The 18,936-nt window shown below is 44.7% G+C and overlaps 1 protein-coding gene across 14 annotated transcripts in view; it reads right to left on the reverse strand.

Annotated features, from left to right (window-relative positions):
• Window positions 1–7,613: 7,613 nt before the first annotated feature.
• Smim3 (small integral membrane protein 3) overlaps window positions 7,614–18,936 on the reverse strand; it is a 52,321-nt gene continuing 40,998 nt past the window's right edge. For 8 of the 14 annotated variants that reach the window (XM_017600864.3, XM_039096614.2, XM_039096609.2 and 5 more), the window contains one exon: window positions 7,681–8,966. In XM_017600864.3, coding sequence (XP_017456353.1) covers window positions 8,777–8,959 — 183 coding nt within the window. In that variant the 5' untranslated portion in view covers window positions 8,960–8,966 and the 3' untranslated portion in view covers window positions 7,681–8,776. Of the gene's footprint in view, window positions 8,967–12,526; window positions 12,603–17,710; window positions 17,907–18,936 lie in introns of all 14 variants that reach the window. The other 6 variants (XM_063277151.1, XM_063277152.1, XM_063277146.1 and 3 more) reach the window with 4 other exon arrangements.

The following is an 18,936-nucleotide window of genomic DNA, read 5'->3' on the forward strand; positions in this document are numbered from 1 at the left end:
TTAATCTAAGTTCATTGGAGAATGTGGTCTATAATTGCCTTTTTGGTTGTGTCTTTATCTGGTATTGGTGTCAGGGTAATACTAGCTTCAGAGAGAATTTGGTAGTATCCCTTTCTTGCCCATCTTATAGAACAGTGTGAAAACAGTGTTAGCCTTCTTTGAAACTCACCAGTGATTCCATCTGGAATGTTCTTAGTTGGGAATTTTAATTAATGTTTCATCCCCATTGCTTGTCACCAATCTGTTTATATTGTTTATTTCCTCTTGGTTTAATTTTGGCAAGTCATATGCATCTGGGAATTCATCTATTTCTTTTAGATTTTTCTATTGACCAATTAAGAAAATGCCCTACAGACACTCCTGCAAGCCAGGCTGATCGAGGTAAATTCCTCCATCATTGGATCATTTATGTTCTTTCTGTTGAAGTATTTGCAATATCCAGGTGGGACATAGATGTGGTATTGTTCAGTGTGTACTTTAGAAAATAACTCCTCAGACCAAGAGCTCTGGGCACCTTGAATAAGCCCTGCATTATTCCTGAGTAGAATATTAACTGGGAGAGCAACCACAGCTGTCTGAAACTGCAACTACATACTTGTCATCCAGCCAATCATAACAGATTCATAACAGGCTGCTTGGACTTCAATGGTGATTGGAGAATAAGCTAAGAAGAGTATGGAGTCTATAGGTAGTGTAGTTCGGGAGATTAGGAGAAGGAGAGACTTGGGACAGATTAAAATAGGATTAAATGTTAAGCAAACTTTGCAACAATAGTGTGGGTAAAGATAGACTTTGAAGGTAGGGTAAGTAAAGATGGACTTTGAAAGGTATTGTGGGTAAGTGTCCTAGTTTGCTGCTTATGTGAACATTGTGACTGTGGTGGTTTGAAGGTCAATACCCCCAAAGGCTCATATGTTTGAATAATTGATTGTTGGAGAACCCTGCTATTAATATTAGCAGTCTCCCGTTATAGGACGGCTCTCTGAGCTGGGAGCAAAATGGAGGACTCCCTTTCTTATCAGGGTTTCCCAGTCTCTGCCTCCACCTGGAGAATATCCCTGAACACAGGTGGCTGGCCTTGACTGGCCTTGTCTGAAATGTGACCTTAATCAGAGCTCTCTGCAAGGCTTCATAATGCAGCACACATCCCATTCTAGCTTCCTACCCATCATGATAATTAGGGACTATACTACAGTCAATCAGCCCTTCCTGCTCACTTAATGCAATGACCAATCAGCCCTTTCCACCAGTACCCTAAAGAAGGAAGGAAGGAAGGGAGGGAGGGAGGGAGGGAGGGAGGAAGGAAGGAAAGAAAGAGAGAGAGAGAGAAAGAAAGAAAGAAAGAAAGAAAGAAAGAAAGAAAGAAAGAAAGAAAGAAAGAGGGGGGCTGGCTCAGTGGTTAAGAACCTCTTCCAGAGGTCCTGGTTCAAATCCCAGCAACCACAGCCATCTGTAATGAGATCTGATGCCCTCTTCTGGTGTGTCTGAAGACAGCTACAGTGTACTTATATATAATAAATAAATAAATCTTTAGGAAGAAAGGAAGTGAAGGGTTAAAATTTCTAAAAGTTAGTCATGAACAAAGTCCAGACATGCCTGAGAGAATTTGAGATAGGGCTCACTGGCCCGACTATCAACTCCCAAGGACACTGGCCATCTGGAGCCACCCCCTCCCCTTCCTTCACTCCCTGAGGATGGGTCATCCCCCTGCTGCAGTGAGATGAGTTGCCCTGCCCACATTGCTGAGATGCTAGATTACATGTATGCTTTGTTGATGTAACTCCGTGACAAAAGTAACTGTGCACCCTTTGTATTAGCCAATTATGTGTATTCACACGAAACCCCTGGTTTTCCCTATATAAGCTCCTGCCTAGAGAGGCTCGGGGCTTGACTCAATCTCCTGTGTGAGATACGTGTCAGCCCGAGATCTCGTAAATAAAACTGCCTCTTGTTGATTACATCAAGACTGGCTTCTCGTGTTTCCTGGGGGTACCTCAACCCGTGACTGGAGCGAGAGTCTCCCCAAGTCTGGGGGTCTTTCAGAAGGAAGGAAGGAAGGAAGGAAGAAAGGAAGGAAGGAGGGAAGGGAAGGGGAGGGGAGGGAAGGGGAGGGGAGGGGAGGGAAGGGAAGGGAAGGGAAGAGGGAAAGCTCTTATGTAACCTACCCCTGAAACAATAAAATAGACTTGTCTCACTGTAGCAGTCTCTAGTCACTCTGTCCATACTCACAGCTGTCTGAACCCCACTTCTCTACCTCTAACCTTTCTCCCCTCAGGCTGGTAGCCAATAGCCTTTGGGTAAAAAGGGAGGCATAGTTGATCCCCAGTTGGCATAACTGTGTGGGAGGAGGAGATGTGTTCCTGTTGGAGATGAATGGGGAGGATGGGGGTGTGCAGCACAGTGTATCAGCGAACAGTAGGGCAGGGTGGAGTGAACCATCTAACCAACCAGAAAAAAATGACCAAAATTACAGAATTCAGCAAATCTCTCTCAATGGTGGTCCTAAATGGAAATGGCCTGAATCTGCCAGTAAAAAGTTATAGAGTAGCTGTCTTCCAGTATCTAAGAAAAACATCCCAGTGACAAAGATATCCACAGACTGAGGGTCACTTACACGCCCACGTCTACTGATGCAGCATTATTGTCCAAGACATACTAGATCCTATAAACTTGAACATTTTAAATGTTCCAAGAAACTTGAAACATTAAAGCAGCAGTGTTCTTCTAACAAGAATATGAGTTATGAATACTTACACTGTCCCACCCACTGAGCATAAGCAAAAGCCCTGAAGGACACGCAGAGTAGCTGACTGAGGCCTCTAAAGAACTGAACCAGTGGAGTGTCCACCCCTAAACAGGACATCTGTACCATACCCCCTCCACCCACAGGTTCCGGGAAGACTTCAACAGCGGAAGAAAAGTTGTAAGACCCAGACCTCAGGACAGCTGTGAAACAGAAACTTCTGGACATAGCGCTCGTGAGCTCACAAGCAAGCCAGTCAGCGCTCCAGCACAGACAGGGAAAGGGCTCATGTACCCACACCCATACATGAGGAGCCACAGGCAGGCACTGGATGCTGAGGAAGGGAGAGTGAGTTTTCTTCAGTGGGATGGGCCATGGTGGTTGCCCATGTTCCAATGAATATCTTCACCCAGGGTCAATGGGCAGCACTAGTGTGTCCTAGTGGGCTATTGTCTCACCAACATGACCGCCCATACACGAGCTAAGAAAGGATGACCAATGAACACACCAAACTGGTCAGGGAAAAGCCTGTGAGGACTCAATCTAAAGAACTATAGGCAAAATGAGGGAAACTGAGAACTATTGTTTGTCCGGTGCCAAATGGTCAGCCCTGAAAACATACATGCAAGTAACATTAAACAGATGAAACAGGTTAGGTTTAGGAGTGTGTGTGTGTGTGTGTGTGTGTGTGTGTGTGTGTGTGTGTGTGCGCGCGCGCGCGCGCACGTGCAATAACAATGAAAGAAGAGGTCTTAAATTTGAAGGTGAGTGAGAAGAGGTATATGGGAAGGTTTGGAAGGAGGAAAGAGAAATGTAGTAATTAAATTATAATAGAAATAAAGAAGAAAAGAAAAAAGGCCTGTACTCACATGCCCATACTTACACAGAGACAAAGACAACTGTAAAATAATAAAAACAAATCATCTTTTAAAGGTCTGGAAAGATGCCTCAACAATTAAGAGCACACACTTCTTTCCAGAGGCCCTGAGTCCAGGTCCCAGCACCAAAACTGGGCAGTTCACAACTTACCTATACTTCCAGGGGTTTCTAAAGTCTCTACCCTTTCCAAGGCACACCACACACACACATACACACACACACACACACACACACACACACAACACACACAATACACACACAACACACACACACAATACACACAACACACAACACACACACAATACACACACAACACACCACACACACACACAATACACACACAACACACAACACACACACACAACACACACAACACACACCACACACATACACACACACAACACACACCACACACAATACACACACAACACACAACACATACACACACACACCACACACCACACACAATACACACACCACACACAACACATACACACACACACACCACACATACCACACACACATACACACACACACCACACACACCACACACCACACATACACACCACACACATATACACACACACCACACACACCACACACCACACACACACACCACACACATACACACACACACCACACACCACACACATACACACACACGCCACACACACCACACACCACACACACACACACCACACACACCACACTCACACACACCACACACATACACACACACCACACACCATACACATACACACACACCACACACCATACACATACACACACACGCCACACACACCACACACCACACACACACACCACACACACACACCACACACATACACACACACACCACACACACACACACACACACGCAATTTTAATATTAATAAAAATAGATCTTAACAGCAAAAGAGAAGACGTAAATTTGGAAGGGATAGGAGGAAGCAGGAGTTGGAGAGGGTAGGTAGTATTTAAATACATCATATTCCTGTGTTAAATTACCAAAGAGTAAATTTCTCAAGTGTAAAAGGGAGACTAACAGTGAATTAGAGAAGAGAGACAGTAGTGCACTGCTGTTTAATAAGTTTCTTTCTGATATTTCTCCAGTCTGTTACCAGTCTGGGTATTAAGAATGTTTTTCTTTCTTCCAGTCTGTTATCACTCTGAACTCAATCAAAGAAGGCCTGAATTCCTGAGGTTTGCTGGCAATGTTCTATCAGAAACCCTTTATTTTGCTCCAAAAACCAGGACAGGAAGTGCCTCTGGGTCAGACTGAGAAAGTAGCTTTTATTTCTCTGACCCAACCCATGACACCTAAGCCATGGGAGCAAGCAGTGTCAAGTAATGGAGTATCCCGGGTTTTCCCTCTCTGCATCCCTCTGTGTCCCCAGTGCCTGGTAACTAAGTTGGGATGCTTAACCAAGGGGAAACTGGGCGAAAGAAGGTGTTTGGGATCCAGCTATGAAAAAGGGAGCTGAAGGAAGCAATTCCAAAAAGTCATCTAAGGACAGTGGGGCTCAGCCACGAGTTAAGATGAGCCAACAATTTCCATAAACAGGATGTACGCATTTGAAACGTGGTGAAGACCTCTAGCCGCACAGGCATATGCTGTCCACTAGATGGAGCAAGTTTGAATCCCCTTCAACGAGCGTACCCGCGGCTAGAGAAATAACAATGTTGCTCGATGGCTAACTCACCAGGTCAGAAAGAAATTAATGCTCTCCATAGGGGTATCATAACCAAAACCTCCAGAACACCATTCAAAACTGCCATTCAGACGTAAAAATACAAAAAATAAAAAAACAAACAAACAAACAAAAAAGAGGCAATCAGAACGTCTCACAGAGAAAAAGAAAATTAATAGACCTTACAAAATTTGCTTTAAAAAAAAAAAGTTGGGGGACTCGAGAGATGGCTCAATGATTAAAAGCACTGACTGCTCTTCCAGAGGTCCTGAGTTCGATTCCCAGGAACCACATGGTGGCTCACAACCATCTGTAATGAGATCTGATGCCCTCTTGTGGTGTGTCTGAAGATATCTACAAGGTACTCATATACATAAAATAAGCAATTCCTTTTTTAAAAAAGTTGATAAAATGAAAAAGATATGCTCCTGACTTGGAGAAAAATATTTGCAAATTAAGAATCAGACCTCCTGGACAACATATAAAGACTTCTTAAAACTCAATAGTAAGAAAGCAAGCAACTCAATTTTATAAAGGGGGCTAAAACTTCAATAGACATATTAGCAACAAGAAACGCCAGTGTCAGATGAGCACTTGACAAGACGGTCAACATTAAAGGGAACTCAAAAGTCCACAGCTACTAGGATGGGGAAGCATTCCAAATGTGATTTAAGACACTTAGCAAGTATAACCTTGCCTCGTGCAGCTGGGACTGCTCCCCTCAGGACTCAGCTGGTCAGTCTCGTCATTTCCACATTAAGCAGCATTCCTTGGGGCTAGTGGGGTGGCTCAGACAGCAGAGGCACTTGCAGCCAAACTCAATGATCTGAGTTGTATCTCTGCGAGCCTCATGGTAAGGAGTGAACCCATTCCAGCAGGTTGTCCTCTCCCCTTTGCCTATGTGTATAATGTCCAGACACATACATGCATATGTGCATACATGCATACATACATGCACAAAAAATATGTAAAAAAAAGTTAAAGGAAAATGAAATGTTGTATTCATATAAAACTCTATACAAAGAGCTGGAGAGACAGACCAGTGGGTAAGAGCATCCTGTGCAAGCATGAGGACCTGAGTTCAAACCTCAAGTGTGTGCCTATAACCCTGTGATGGGAGTTGGAGGAAAGTGACCGATGGACGGCCAGCCAGCCTGTGTAAAGTAGAAAGCAGATCAGTGAGAGATATTGTCTCAGGCAATAAGATGGAGAATGACAGGGGACAATGACGCCAAGTCCTTTTCTGCCCCCTGAATGTTCAAACAAGGGCAAGCACACACACATGCACGCACCACACACGTATAATAACACCAACCACTATGTTAAACCCTCTGCACATGTAATGGTCATCGTTACTTAATGAAGAAGGATTTGAAAATAATTCAAATGCTCGTCCATTGATAGATGAGCAGGATGTGGCACAAGCCTGTGTATACCCAGAATAAGAGACCATTCGAAAGCATATGCTCTCAAAGGAGCCATCCTCAAAGGCACACTGACACACTCCAGGTTTCATTTACTTAGCATTCTGCAGAAGACAAGCATACACTGGCAGAGAACAGATCGGTGGCTCTGACTCAGGAAAAGAAAGAGCACACAGTATATTAGTGTGTTAGAACTACTCTGTACCCTGTGCCTGGTTCCAGCCCTCCTGTCCTCTTCCTCATGGAAGCCATGAGAGCAGCTATCCCTCATGGTCCCTCTACAAAGTCTGGAACCAATGCCTCTGTGCTTTCCCTGATGATGAAACTCTGAGCCAAAAGAAACCTCTCCTCCTTGGGTCAGGTACCTTGGTGACAGTGGTATTATAGAACCCAACAGACACCCCAAACAGACCAAGATGCATTCTTTACGGCAGTCTCCCCAGAACCCCTCCTGTAACGTTTGCCTCTTTCCAACAGTGCTATCCCTAGGATGATGATCTCTCAGCTTTGGCTTCCTGATAGCCTGCTCAGTCTTTAGCCCGTGTGACTGAACCCTCCCCTCATACTGAAGGAGCCTTGCAATCTCCTTGCTCCCACCTCTTCCTTCTCTGCTGCTTACACTCCTACTGAGCATCCTCCAGACTCTAGACATAGTACGTCACTGTCTAGGCTGATCCCGTCAACGACGGCAGCACGTAAGCCATATTTCGTATCTCCCAAGCCCTCACTCCAAACACAAAATCCTGCTAAAGAAGCTAACTGTAGTCTGAGGGAAGGGCCCTGTGGTATAGCGGTTGCCTAGCATGAACAAAGCCCTGAATGGAGGGTACCAGAACTGAAAACAAAACAAAACAAAACAAAACAAAGCAACACGGCTGAGTTGAATCCTTTTATCTAAGTTCAAAGTTCAGTAGGTGTTTTTCAAAGAAAAGTTTCACACACGCTCAGTGAGACATTTATTGGAAACTAGATTCATATATCAGTGAAGATCAAAGTAAGCCTCATTTGGCATGATATACCCCAATATCTATGCTATCTTCTGACATAACAATAAATCCCTAGATGACCCTGACTCCCGTATCAAAGGGTAAGCTTTAATAGTCTAGGAATATCTCTATATAAATATAACTCATAGCATCTAAAATAATCATCGTTGTTTTAAGTCAGGTCCAAAAGTCCTGGGAAATCTCTTAAAATAATAAGTACTTCAGACAGCTGTGGGAGTCAGAAGGGCTGGGGCTGTAGCTCAGTGGTAGATGCCTTTCCCAGCATGAAGGAGGTCAAAGTTCCATCTCCAGTGCCACAGAAGATGAATAACAACAGATTGAAGCTAACTGCAACAAGGAAATCCTCTACAGCGGGTACATCAAGGAGCTGAAAGGCTGAGCAGAAAACTCAGCCGCCCTGAATCCCCAACATGGCCGAGAGTCAGCGCTAACAGAGATGGGGGGCTCCGTGCACAAAGCAGTCCTTCTTGCCAACTTTTCGACACTGGTACACAATAGTAAAGCTCTCATTCAGGAGCAGGAATTAGCGGAGACGTTTCTGAACTTATGCTTATCTCTCTCCCCTGCCATACTAGCTTTCTCCCAAACTGAGAAAAATGGAAGGAATGTCACTTTAAAAAAAAAAAAGTCTGATTTGCTGAAGATGGCAAACGGGACACGGGCTGAAGTTCCTCTTTCCCAGTCTCCGTCACCTCCTGTCCCGTCAGCAGCTTCAGGGGTCTTTGGTTCTGCAGAGCTTCTCCTCACACAACGTCTGAGTGGCTTCACTGCTCTCAAATAGCTTTTACCTCCACTGTCACGTGGTTCTCACAACCCTGTGAGGTAGGAAGGCAGGGGTCATGACCCATAGCTGAAAGCTAAGGAGCTTGGGACTCACAGAGTTAGGTCCCTTCTTGGGTCTACACTGTTGGCCAACAGCAGAATGAAAACTAAAGCACGAATCCAGCTCCCGGGTCTCCCCACTGTCTTTCTGAGAACGGGCTAGTGGGGAGACCCCTGCCCTTAACACTCGCCATCCCGCTGGCAAGGGTCTCAGACGGCCCCGTTGAGAACTGGATGAGTCCGCATTCGATAGATGATGACTGCCGTGGCCGGGCACAGGAACAAGGAGGTCATGATGACGACGGTAGCCAGGATGATGAGGACAATGGCCCAGATATCCAGGATATGCTTGGGCAGTAGGACATCCACAGGGGATTGGCTGATAGCATCCATGTTGGCCCTGGAATAGACAGGAAAGGAAAGTCAGTTTTGTGTGCCCTCTCCCTGCCTCCCTCCTGGGAATCAAGACTTGCTGGGATCCATAGTGATGATAACAGCATCATTTGCTGAGGAGTCCTGCGACCAAGCATATGCAAAACACTTTTTTAATATTTATTTTTATTACGTGTGCACTCGTGTGCACACACCTGTGCTCATATATGACTGTGTCTGCAGACACCAAAAGGGACTGTGAGGTCCCCTGCAGCTCGAGTTATAATTGGTTATGAGCCGCCTGACCTGTGTGCTGTGTCCCTCTGCAAGAGCAGCAAGTGCTCTTAACCTCAGAGCCACCTCTCCTGTCTCTCATGCAGAGCACTTTATGTCTATTAACTCGTTCTTCCCTCACACCAACCACCAACCCGATGAACAGGGATTCCAATAACTGTTCACGTTTTGTTTCTTGGCCTTTATCTTCAGTTGTTCCCACTTTTACGATGGAAATCAAAGCCATGTAGATGACACATCATCCATGTTTGTTGCTGTGTCACTCGCAATATAAAGGAAATAGAACCAGCCTAAACGTCCATCATCTGATAAATAGTTACTCATTGCACATAGCCCATATACACATTGGAGCTGCATTCAATGTTCTATTTAAAAAAACAGAATTATGGTATGTGTAGGAATATATGTGAAACCTTAAGATATTGCACTAAGTGGGTTAACCAAGGCTCGGAAAGACAATGTTACATTCTCTCAGACGGAGCACTACCAAATTCCTTCTATGAAGCCACAATTACTCTTATACCTAAACCACACAAAGACCCAACAAAGAAAGAGAACCAGACCAATTTCCCTTATGAATATTGACGTAAAAATACTCAATAAAATTCTTGCAAACCAAATCCAAGAGCACATCAAAACAATCATCCATCATGATCAAGTAGGCTTCATCCCAGGCATGCAGGGATGGTTTAATGTACAGAAAAACATCAAGGTAATCCATTATATAAACAAACTGAAAGATAAAAACCACATGATCATTTCATTAGATTCTGAGAAAGCATTTGACAAAATTCAACACCCCTTCATGATAAAAGTCCTGGAAAGAACAGGAATTCAAGGCCCATACCTAAACATAGTAAAAGCCATATACAGCAAACCAGTTGCTAGCATTAAACTAAATGGAGAGAAACTTGAAGCAATCCCACTAAAATCAGAGACTAGACAAGGCTGCCCACTCTCTCCCTACTTATTCAATATAGTTCTCGAAGTCCTAGCCAGAGCAATCAGACAACAAAAGGAGGTCAAGGGGATACAGATCGGAAAAGAAGTAGTCAAAATATCAATATTTGCAGATGATATGATAGTATATTTTAGTGATCCCAAAAGTTCCACCAGAGAACTACTAAAGCTGATAAACACCTTCAGAAAAGTGGCTGGGTATAAAATTAAATCAAATAAATCAGTAGCTTTCCTCTACACAAAAGAGAAACAAGCCGAGAAAGAAATCAGGGAAACGACACCCTTCATAATAGACCCAAATAATATAAAGTACCTCGGTGTGACTTTAACCAAGCAAGTAAAAGATTTGTATGATAAGAACTTCAAGCCTCTAAAGAAAAAAATTGAAGATCTCAGAAGATGGAAAGCTCTCCCATGCTCATGGATTGGCAGAATTAATATAGTGAAAATGGCCATTTTACCAAAAGCAATCTACAGATTCAATGCAAACCCCATCAAAATTCCAATCCAATTCTTCATAGAGTTAGACAGAAAAATCTGCAAATTCATCTGGAATAACAGAAAACCCAGGATAGCTAAAACTATCCTCAACAATAAAAGGACTTCCAAGGAAATCACTATCCCTGAACTCAAGCAGTATTTCAGAGCAATAGTGATAAAAACTGTATGGTATTGGTACAGAGACAGGCAGACAGACCAGTGGAATAGAATTGAAGACCCAGAAATGAACCCACACACCTATGGGCACTTGATTTTTCACAAAGGAGCCAAAACCATCAAATGGAAAAAAGATAGCATTTTCAGCAAGTGGTGCTGGTTCAACTGGAGGTCAGCATGTAGAAGAATGCAGATCGATCCATGCTTATCACCCTGTACAAAGCTTAAGTCCAAGTGGATCAAGGACCTCCACATCAAACCAGATACACTCAAACTAATAGAAGAAAAACTAGGGAAACATCTGGAACACATGGGCACTGGAAAAAATTTCCTGAACAAAACACCAATGGCTTATGCTCTAAGATCAAGAATCGACAAATGGGATCTCATAAAACTACAAAGTTTCTGTAAGGCAAAGGACACTGTTGTTAGGACAAAACGGCAACCAACAGACTGGGAAAAGATCTTTACCAATCCTACAACTGATAGAGGGCTTATATCCCTCTATCAGGGATATATGCAAAGAACATATGCAAAATATGCAAAGATCTCACGAAGTTAGACTGCAGGGAGACAAATAACCCTATTAAAAAAAGGGGTTCAGAGCTAAACAAAGAATTCACAGCTGAGGAATGCCGAATGACTGAGAAGCACCTAAAGAAATGTTCAACATCTTTAGTCATAAGGGAAATGCAAATCAAAACAACCCTGAGATTCCTCCTCATACCAGTCAGAATGACTAAGTTCAAAAACTCTGGCGACGGGCTGGAGAGATGGCTCAGCGGTTAAGAGCTCCGACTGCTCTTCCAGAGGTCCTGAGTTCAATTCCCAGCAACCACATGGTGGCTCACAACCATCTGTAAAGGGATCCGATGCCCTCTTCTGGTGTATCTGAAGACAGCTACAGTGTACTTATATATAATAAATAAACCTTAAAAAAAACAAAAAAACAAAAAAACCTCTGGCGACAACAGATGCTGGTAAGGATGTGGAGAAAGAGGAACACTCCTCCATTGTTGGTAGGATTGCAGACTGGTAAAACCATTCTGGAAATCAGTCTGGAGGTTCCTCAGAAAATTGGACATTGAACTACCTGAGGACCCGGCTACACCTCTCTTGGGCATATACCCAAAAGATGCTCCAACATATAACAAAGACACGTGCTCCACTATGTTCATAGCAGCCTTATTTATAATAGCCAGAAGCTGGAAAGAACCCAGATGCCCTTCAACAGAGGAATGGATACAGAAAATGTGGTACATCTACACAATGGAATATTACTCAGCTATCAAAAACAATGACTTTATGAAATTCATAGGCAAATGGATGGAACTGGAAAATATCATCCTGAGTGAGGTAACCCAATCACAGAAGAACACACATGGTATGCACTCATTGATAAGTGGCTATTAGCCCAAATGTTTGAATTACCCTAGATGCACAGAACACATAAAACTCAAGGTGGATGACCAAAATGCGAATGCTTCACTCCTTCTTTAGAAGGGGAACAAGAATACCCTTGGCAGGGAAGAGAGAGGCAAAGCTTAAAACAGACACAGAAGGATCACCCATTCAGAGCCTGCCCCACATGTGGCCCATACATATACAGCCACCAAACTAGATAAGATGGATGAAGCAAAGAAGTGCAGGCTGACAGGAACTGGATGTAGATCTCACCTGAGAGACATAGCCAGAAGACAGCAAATACATAGGCGAATGCCAGCAGCAAACCACTGAACTGAGAATGGGACCCCTGTTGAAGGAATTAGAGAAAGGACTGGAAAAGCTTGAAGGGACTCGAGACCCCATATGAACAACAATGCCAAGCAACCAGAGCTTCCAGGGACTAAGCCACTACCCAAAGACTATACATGGACCGACCCTGGGCTCCAACTGCATAGGTAGCAATGAATAACCTAGTAAGAGCACCAGTGGAAGGGGAAGCCCTTGGTCCTGCCAAGTCTGGACCCCCAGTGAACAGGGTTCTTCGGAGGAGGGTGGTAACGGGGGGGGGGGGGGATTAGGAGGGGAACACCCATATAGAATGTGAAGGGGAGGGGTTAGGGGGATGTTGGCATGGAAACTGGGAAAGAGAATAACAACTGAAATGTAAACAAAGTGGGGCTGGAGAGATGGCTCAGTGGTTAAGAGCACTGACAGCTCTTCCCGAGGTCCTGAGTTCAAATCCATAAATAAATATCTGAAATGTAAACAAAGAATACCCAATTTAATAAAGATGGAAAAAATATCCAATAAAAAAGAAAGAAAATATCACCCTGAGTGAGGTAACCCAATCACAAAAGAACACACATGATATGTACTCACTCATAAGTGAATAATATTAGGCAAAAACCTCAGAATACGCAAGACACAATTTACAGACCACATGAAGCTCAAGAAGAAGGAAGACAAAACTGTGGAGGCTTCAGTCCTTCTTAAAAGGGGGCACAGGAGGAAATTCTGGGACAAAGTATGGAGCAGAGACTGAAGGAAAGGCCATCCAGAGACTGCCACACCCAGGGATCCATCCCATATGCAGTCACCAACCCCAGTCACTATTAAGAGATGCCAAGAAGTGCTTGCTGACAGGAGCCTGATATAGCTGTCTCCTGAGAGGCTGTGCCAGAGCCTGACAAATACAGAGGCAGATGCTCACAGCCAACCATGGTACTGAGAATGGGGTCCCCAATGGAGGAGTTAGAGAAAGGACTGAGGTAACTGAGGGGGTTTGCAACCCCATAAGAAGAACACAACGTCAACCAACCAGACCCCTCAAAGCTCCCAGGGACTAAACCACCAACCAAAGAGTACACATGAAATGACTCATGGCTCCTGCCACATATGTAGCAGAAGATGGGCTGATAGGGCATCAATGGGAGGATAGGCCCTTGTTTCCTGTGAAGGCTCAATGCCCCAGTGTAGGGAAATGCCAGGGCAGGGAGGAGGGAGGGAGAGGGTGAGTGAGTGAGTGAGTGAGTGGGTGGGTGGTGGGTGGGTAGGTGGGGGAGCACCTTCATGGAGGCAGGGGGTGGGAGATGGGACAGGGGGCTTCTGGAGGGGAAACCATGAAAGGGGATAACATTGGAAATGTAAATAAAGAAAATATCCCATAAGAGAAAAGATAAAAGAAAAAGAAAGTGAGACTGACACAAGAGTAACCCAAGTTCGAGGCCAGCCTAAATTACACAGAGCATTATCTGAGAGGAGGTGGGAGAAAAAGGAAGAGGGAGAAGGAGGTGGGGGTATAGATAAGGAAAGAGAGGGAGGAAATCAGACATTGGCAAACTCCAAAATATTGTCTAAGATTTACATTTTTATTTTATGTATCTGAGCGCTTTGTCGTTTAGGTTTTGTAAACTGAGTGGTTAGGAAAGTAAGCACGAGGCCGTGGAGAATATCTGGGAGAGTAGTCCATCCAAAGGGAGGGTTAGCAATGGTCACCTTTTGGTAGAGTTCACCAGCAACACAAGATGCCTTTGTTTTTCGTTTCTATGTGCTGTTAGGCCATTTGAATTTTCTGACCGTGAGCGTGTATTGTAATCTCTTTATCTTGACTGAAGAGAGGAAAAATAGAATTGGAGGGGAAATTCTTTCTGGTCGGTAAAGGATAAGTACACTCGTGATTTTTAAATAAAATTAAGGCATGAGACTAGATCAGGAGTTGTCAAGTGATATGCACACTACGGACAGTAAGGATGACCTTGGGCTACAACAACAAAAACACTGCTTTCTAGGCCTTAACCCTGACTTACTGAGTCAAGAGTGGCTAGGAGACAGCCGGTCCTGTCACCCAGTAGATCTGAATACACGGCCAGGTTTGGGAGGCCCTGGACTCAACAGGCTCCAGGCAGAATCTCAGACCTTTTCAGCACTAGGATTTGAGAACTGGTGCCTGGGCGCACTGTAGCTCAGATCTGATGATGGGGCAGCCTCTGGCAAGGGGCCCAGCACCAGGACTGTCAGGCTGGGGCCTGGTGAGAAGGGAAAGGCACAGGGTACTTGACTCAGCGGTAGAGAGGAAGACACAGAAGCCTGAGTCACAGGAGACGTACATGCTCCAGACTCATGGGGGCGGAAGAAATCATTCTGTGGTCTCCTGATTGCATCAACAATGCCTGCCTTAGGCCAGAGGAACCCCGCACATAAGTCTTCCAGTAAGCCCGTTCACATCAGACAGTCTCTGGAACTTCAAATGCCAGAAATACAACTGCCCTGACTGATTTTTCATAAGCAAAACCTGCCACTTACAGTAAAGCAGGCTTTCGGGGCTCATCCACAATAGAAAATCGTGGAATCTGAAAGCTGCAGCCAGGTCCTGTTTCACAGAGAACACTTCTTCCGTGCTTTCCTGTCTACCCCTTCTGAAGCAAGCATTAAAGCCCACTCCATGGCGGAGAATCCATGCCTGGTACTGTATGCTCCGTCAAACAAATACTTTAACCATGCCCCTGTGCCTACAAAAGTGAGCAAGACCTGTAAATAAGCATTGTTTAATAACCTGAATCTGAGACCACACCAGTACTGCGCTGGTGTAAATGAAATCACAACTTTTGTGTATATGCAAGCATATGACACACACACAGTGTGCACAAGCTGCCACTTGTGCATGTAGAGGCAAGAGGCCATGTCCTATCGCCCTCCTCTATCTGTCCCCACATTACTATTTTGAAACAAGTTCTCTCACTAAAACTGGAGCTCACAATTTTGACTAGATTGTCCAGCCAGCAAGCTCCGGGCTCCTCCTCTATCCATCTCCTGGCTCTGGGATTAAAGGCATGCAATGCTACACCCAACGTCTTTTACCTGGGTACTAGGGATCTGAACCCAGACCCTCATCCTTTGGTGGCAAGCGCCTTAACCAATGAACCATCTCCCCAGCACAAATGAAACTGTTTTTAAAACTCAAAGTGTGGGCTGCGGACAAAGCTCAGCCGAAGTGCTTATCTTACAGGAACAAAGACCTATTTGATCCCAGCACTGAATAAACTGGGCACAGAGAGGAGACAGCCTGGAACCAAAGACTAAGGACCTGGGGAGGTGGGAGGGTCAGAAGTTCCGGGTCATCCTGCTCTGTAACAAATGAGTTAAAAGCCAGCCCCGATTGCATGAAACACTGTCTCAAAACAAAAACAAAGAAACAGAACAAAAAGAAAACTGGAGTGTGGAAACATCAGAGAAAATGCTTCAGGAAGACAGAAAAAAGGATCCGTAACTTGAGTTCCTGTTCCTCCACCGCAGGGATGAATCAAATAGCTTTGAGACCAGAGGTTCCCATTCCCTTCACTGGCACAGTATAAATTAAAAGGAGCACTAAAACAAAACACAAAATTTACAGGATCTAAAATTAAAGTTTTTCCCTCCTAATAAAAACTCTGTCACTTCCTGAGCCACTGTGGGAGAACGGTCAGGCACCACATGGGCAGGGGTCAGGTGTACATTTCAGTCTTCTCTGTCCTTGAGTCTGGAGTCCTTCAGCAGGCCTTTTCTCCCCATGTAACAGACTATCAATACAATGAAGGAAAATGCTTGCCCCCAGGGGCTGGAGGGTGCTCAGTGGTTAAGAGCACTGACTGCTCTTCCAGAGGTCCTGAGTTCAACTCCCAGCAACCACATGGTGGCTGACAACCATCTGTAATGGGATCTGATGCCCTCTTCTGGTGTCTGAAGATATAGCTACAATGTACTCATATACATAATAAATCTTTAAAAAAAAATATGCTTGTCCCCTGGAAAAGAACTAAACAGATAACATTCAGCGTCCTTAACTGTATGCTAGAAAAACTTGAAGAAAAGTGGCAGGCCCTCAGTCTCTGGGGCTGGCTTCTGTCTGACCTCACCTTACATCTGGGTTAGTAACTGGTTCCTTATGACTGCAGAAAATGTGTATTTTGGCACATCTAATGAATAGCAATAGATCAATTTCCTTATCACCTACTTCACAGACAAACAGCTTGTAATTTCTGATTAATGGTTCTCGTTGGAACTTGGTCCAAACCATTTACGTCACAAATTTAATCCTACAATTGATAAAAATATGAAGTTCCTATGACTACACGCAGTAAACAGCACTCAGTCTCAGCTGCTGTCATTTTGAACTAGCAAACTTGATTTACCTCACGAACAAAGGATAAACTTCAGCATGCATTCCAGAGCTGCGCACTCAGGAAATGCCATTAACCCACTGCCCGCCAGGCAGAGCGGCACACACCTGCGATGCCAGTGCTCCAAAGACAGAAGCTGGAGGATTGGAAATGCAAAGTCAGCCTAGGATACAATGTTTCAGAAACCAGGCAAGCCCGGGAACAGGCAAGCCGGGGAACAGTGCTGTTTACTACTCTGCACAACACCCCTCTTCTGATAACGCACCTGGTAGCCTCAGACCCCTGCCCCCACTTCCTGTGCACAGGAACCCCGCCAACAATGCACCTAGTAACCTGTTTTCAACCTGGGACCCCAACCTGCATCGAGCTACACACACAATGGACAGTGGAATAAGTTTCTTTTTTCTTTAGCAACCATCGAATTTGGACAATTTGCACTTATTGCATTTAAACATATTCCCAATACATGTAGGGCTGACCTAGCCTGAACTGGTTTAGGTGCATGTTCAACCTTTCAGTCACCTCTGCGCCTATGTTCAGTGTGCTGCTAAGCCTGTATATTGGATTTTCACTCCTAACAATGCGGTTCCAGCATTTTGATTTGGTTCTATAAGAAAATCTGGTATACTCTTTCTCTTTCACATTCCCTGGCAAACTTAACAATCTTGAATTAAAAAAAAAAAAAGTAGTGAATATTGTTAGTGTGTTTAAGGGCCCAAGCCCGCCTGGAGTGCAGGCAGGCAAAAGCAGTCTTGAATACCTGCCTTTGTCTCCCAAGCGCTGGCTTACAGGCATGGTGCCATGTCTCAGACAGCTGGTTATTTTCTGTTGTGTTGGTAGTTTTGTTCTTGCTGTACCCTCTCTTTTGCCTTTCTGGATGTTTTGGTTTTATGCTGGACATTGATGCTCTTGCCCCCAAGAAGATGCATTTGTTTGAGGCAGTTACCTGGAGGTACCTGAAATCCAGATTAACAGGAATTTGATTTTAGGAACCATGCTAATTCACAGAGGCCACAATTTCTGAGAGGCCTGCTGGACGTCCAGCTCACTCCTAGCCCCAAGGGCTCCAGTTCCAGTTTCAAGGCCTGGCACTCTGTCTGTCTAGGCAGCCTTGGCTGGGCTCTGGCTCCCTGCTCGCTTTCCCTCCCACCCTGCCAGAAGCACTTCTCGGTCTCCACTTTCCATGAGGGAAAATGTGACCCCTAATGCCAAGCTCACCTCCTTTGATCTCTGTTCTTTCCCAGATGGTCTCCTGGTAACTCCTTATTTTGTTCAGTTTTAATGCCTCTGAGCTGATTTTCCCCTGCCTTTCTAGTGTTTAGAAGAAGCTGTTTGCTCATCAGAACTGGAACTCTTGATAGTTCAAGGTTGTTCATCTCTTAGAGAAGGCTTTTGGCCAAAACAGTAAGAATCCATGCTGCACTGGGGAGAGCGCGCTAGAACTGACCTAGGCCAGCTCGTACAGTGGGTCACACTGCAGAGGACAGGAGTGGGGACCAATGTGGGGACTCTGCTAACTTCTAAGTCTATTTATCCTATTGCACACTCTGGAACCAAGGAAGCAACCGCAGGAATAGTCTAGGGACCCACTGGACCTACTCTGAGTCAGACATCAGTCAAAACTCCATTAATCACCTGACCTCCATAAGACCCTACTTTAACTTGAAGGCCACAATGCTCCTGAGGTCTCCTGGAATCACTGTTAATCCAATAGACCCCAGATTGTTTCCTTTCCCACAAGTGTACAGTTACCTTGTAAAAGGCCATAGGTCCCTCTGTGGAAGGACCAGAGAAAGGCTAACAGGAAAACCTTTAGGTGTCTTAGCAAAGTTCTTCTTCAGACTTCTGAGCTTTAAGATCCCTGCCTGGTTAACTTCTCTGGTTTCCACCGCAGGAAACGAGTCTATCCAGTGTAGGATTTTGTGAAGCTTTTGTTAATGTATGGGCCAAGGCTAGTTAAAACTTAATGTTTGCATTCCCTAAGCA

Source organism: Rattus norvegicus, chromosome 18 (assembly GCF_036323735.1).
Source record: "Rattus norvegicus strain BN/NHsdMcwi chromosome 18, GRCr8, whole genome shotgun sequence".
Taxonomy (NCBI): domain Eukaryota; kingdom Metazoa; phylum Chordata; class Mammalia; order Rodentia; family Muridae; genus Rattus; species Rattus norvegicus.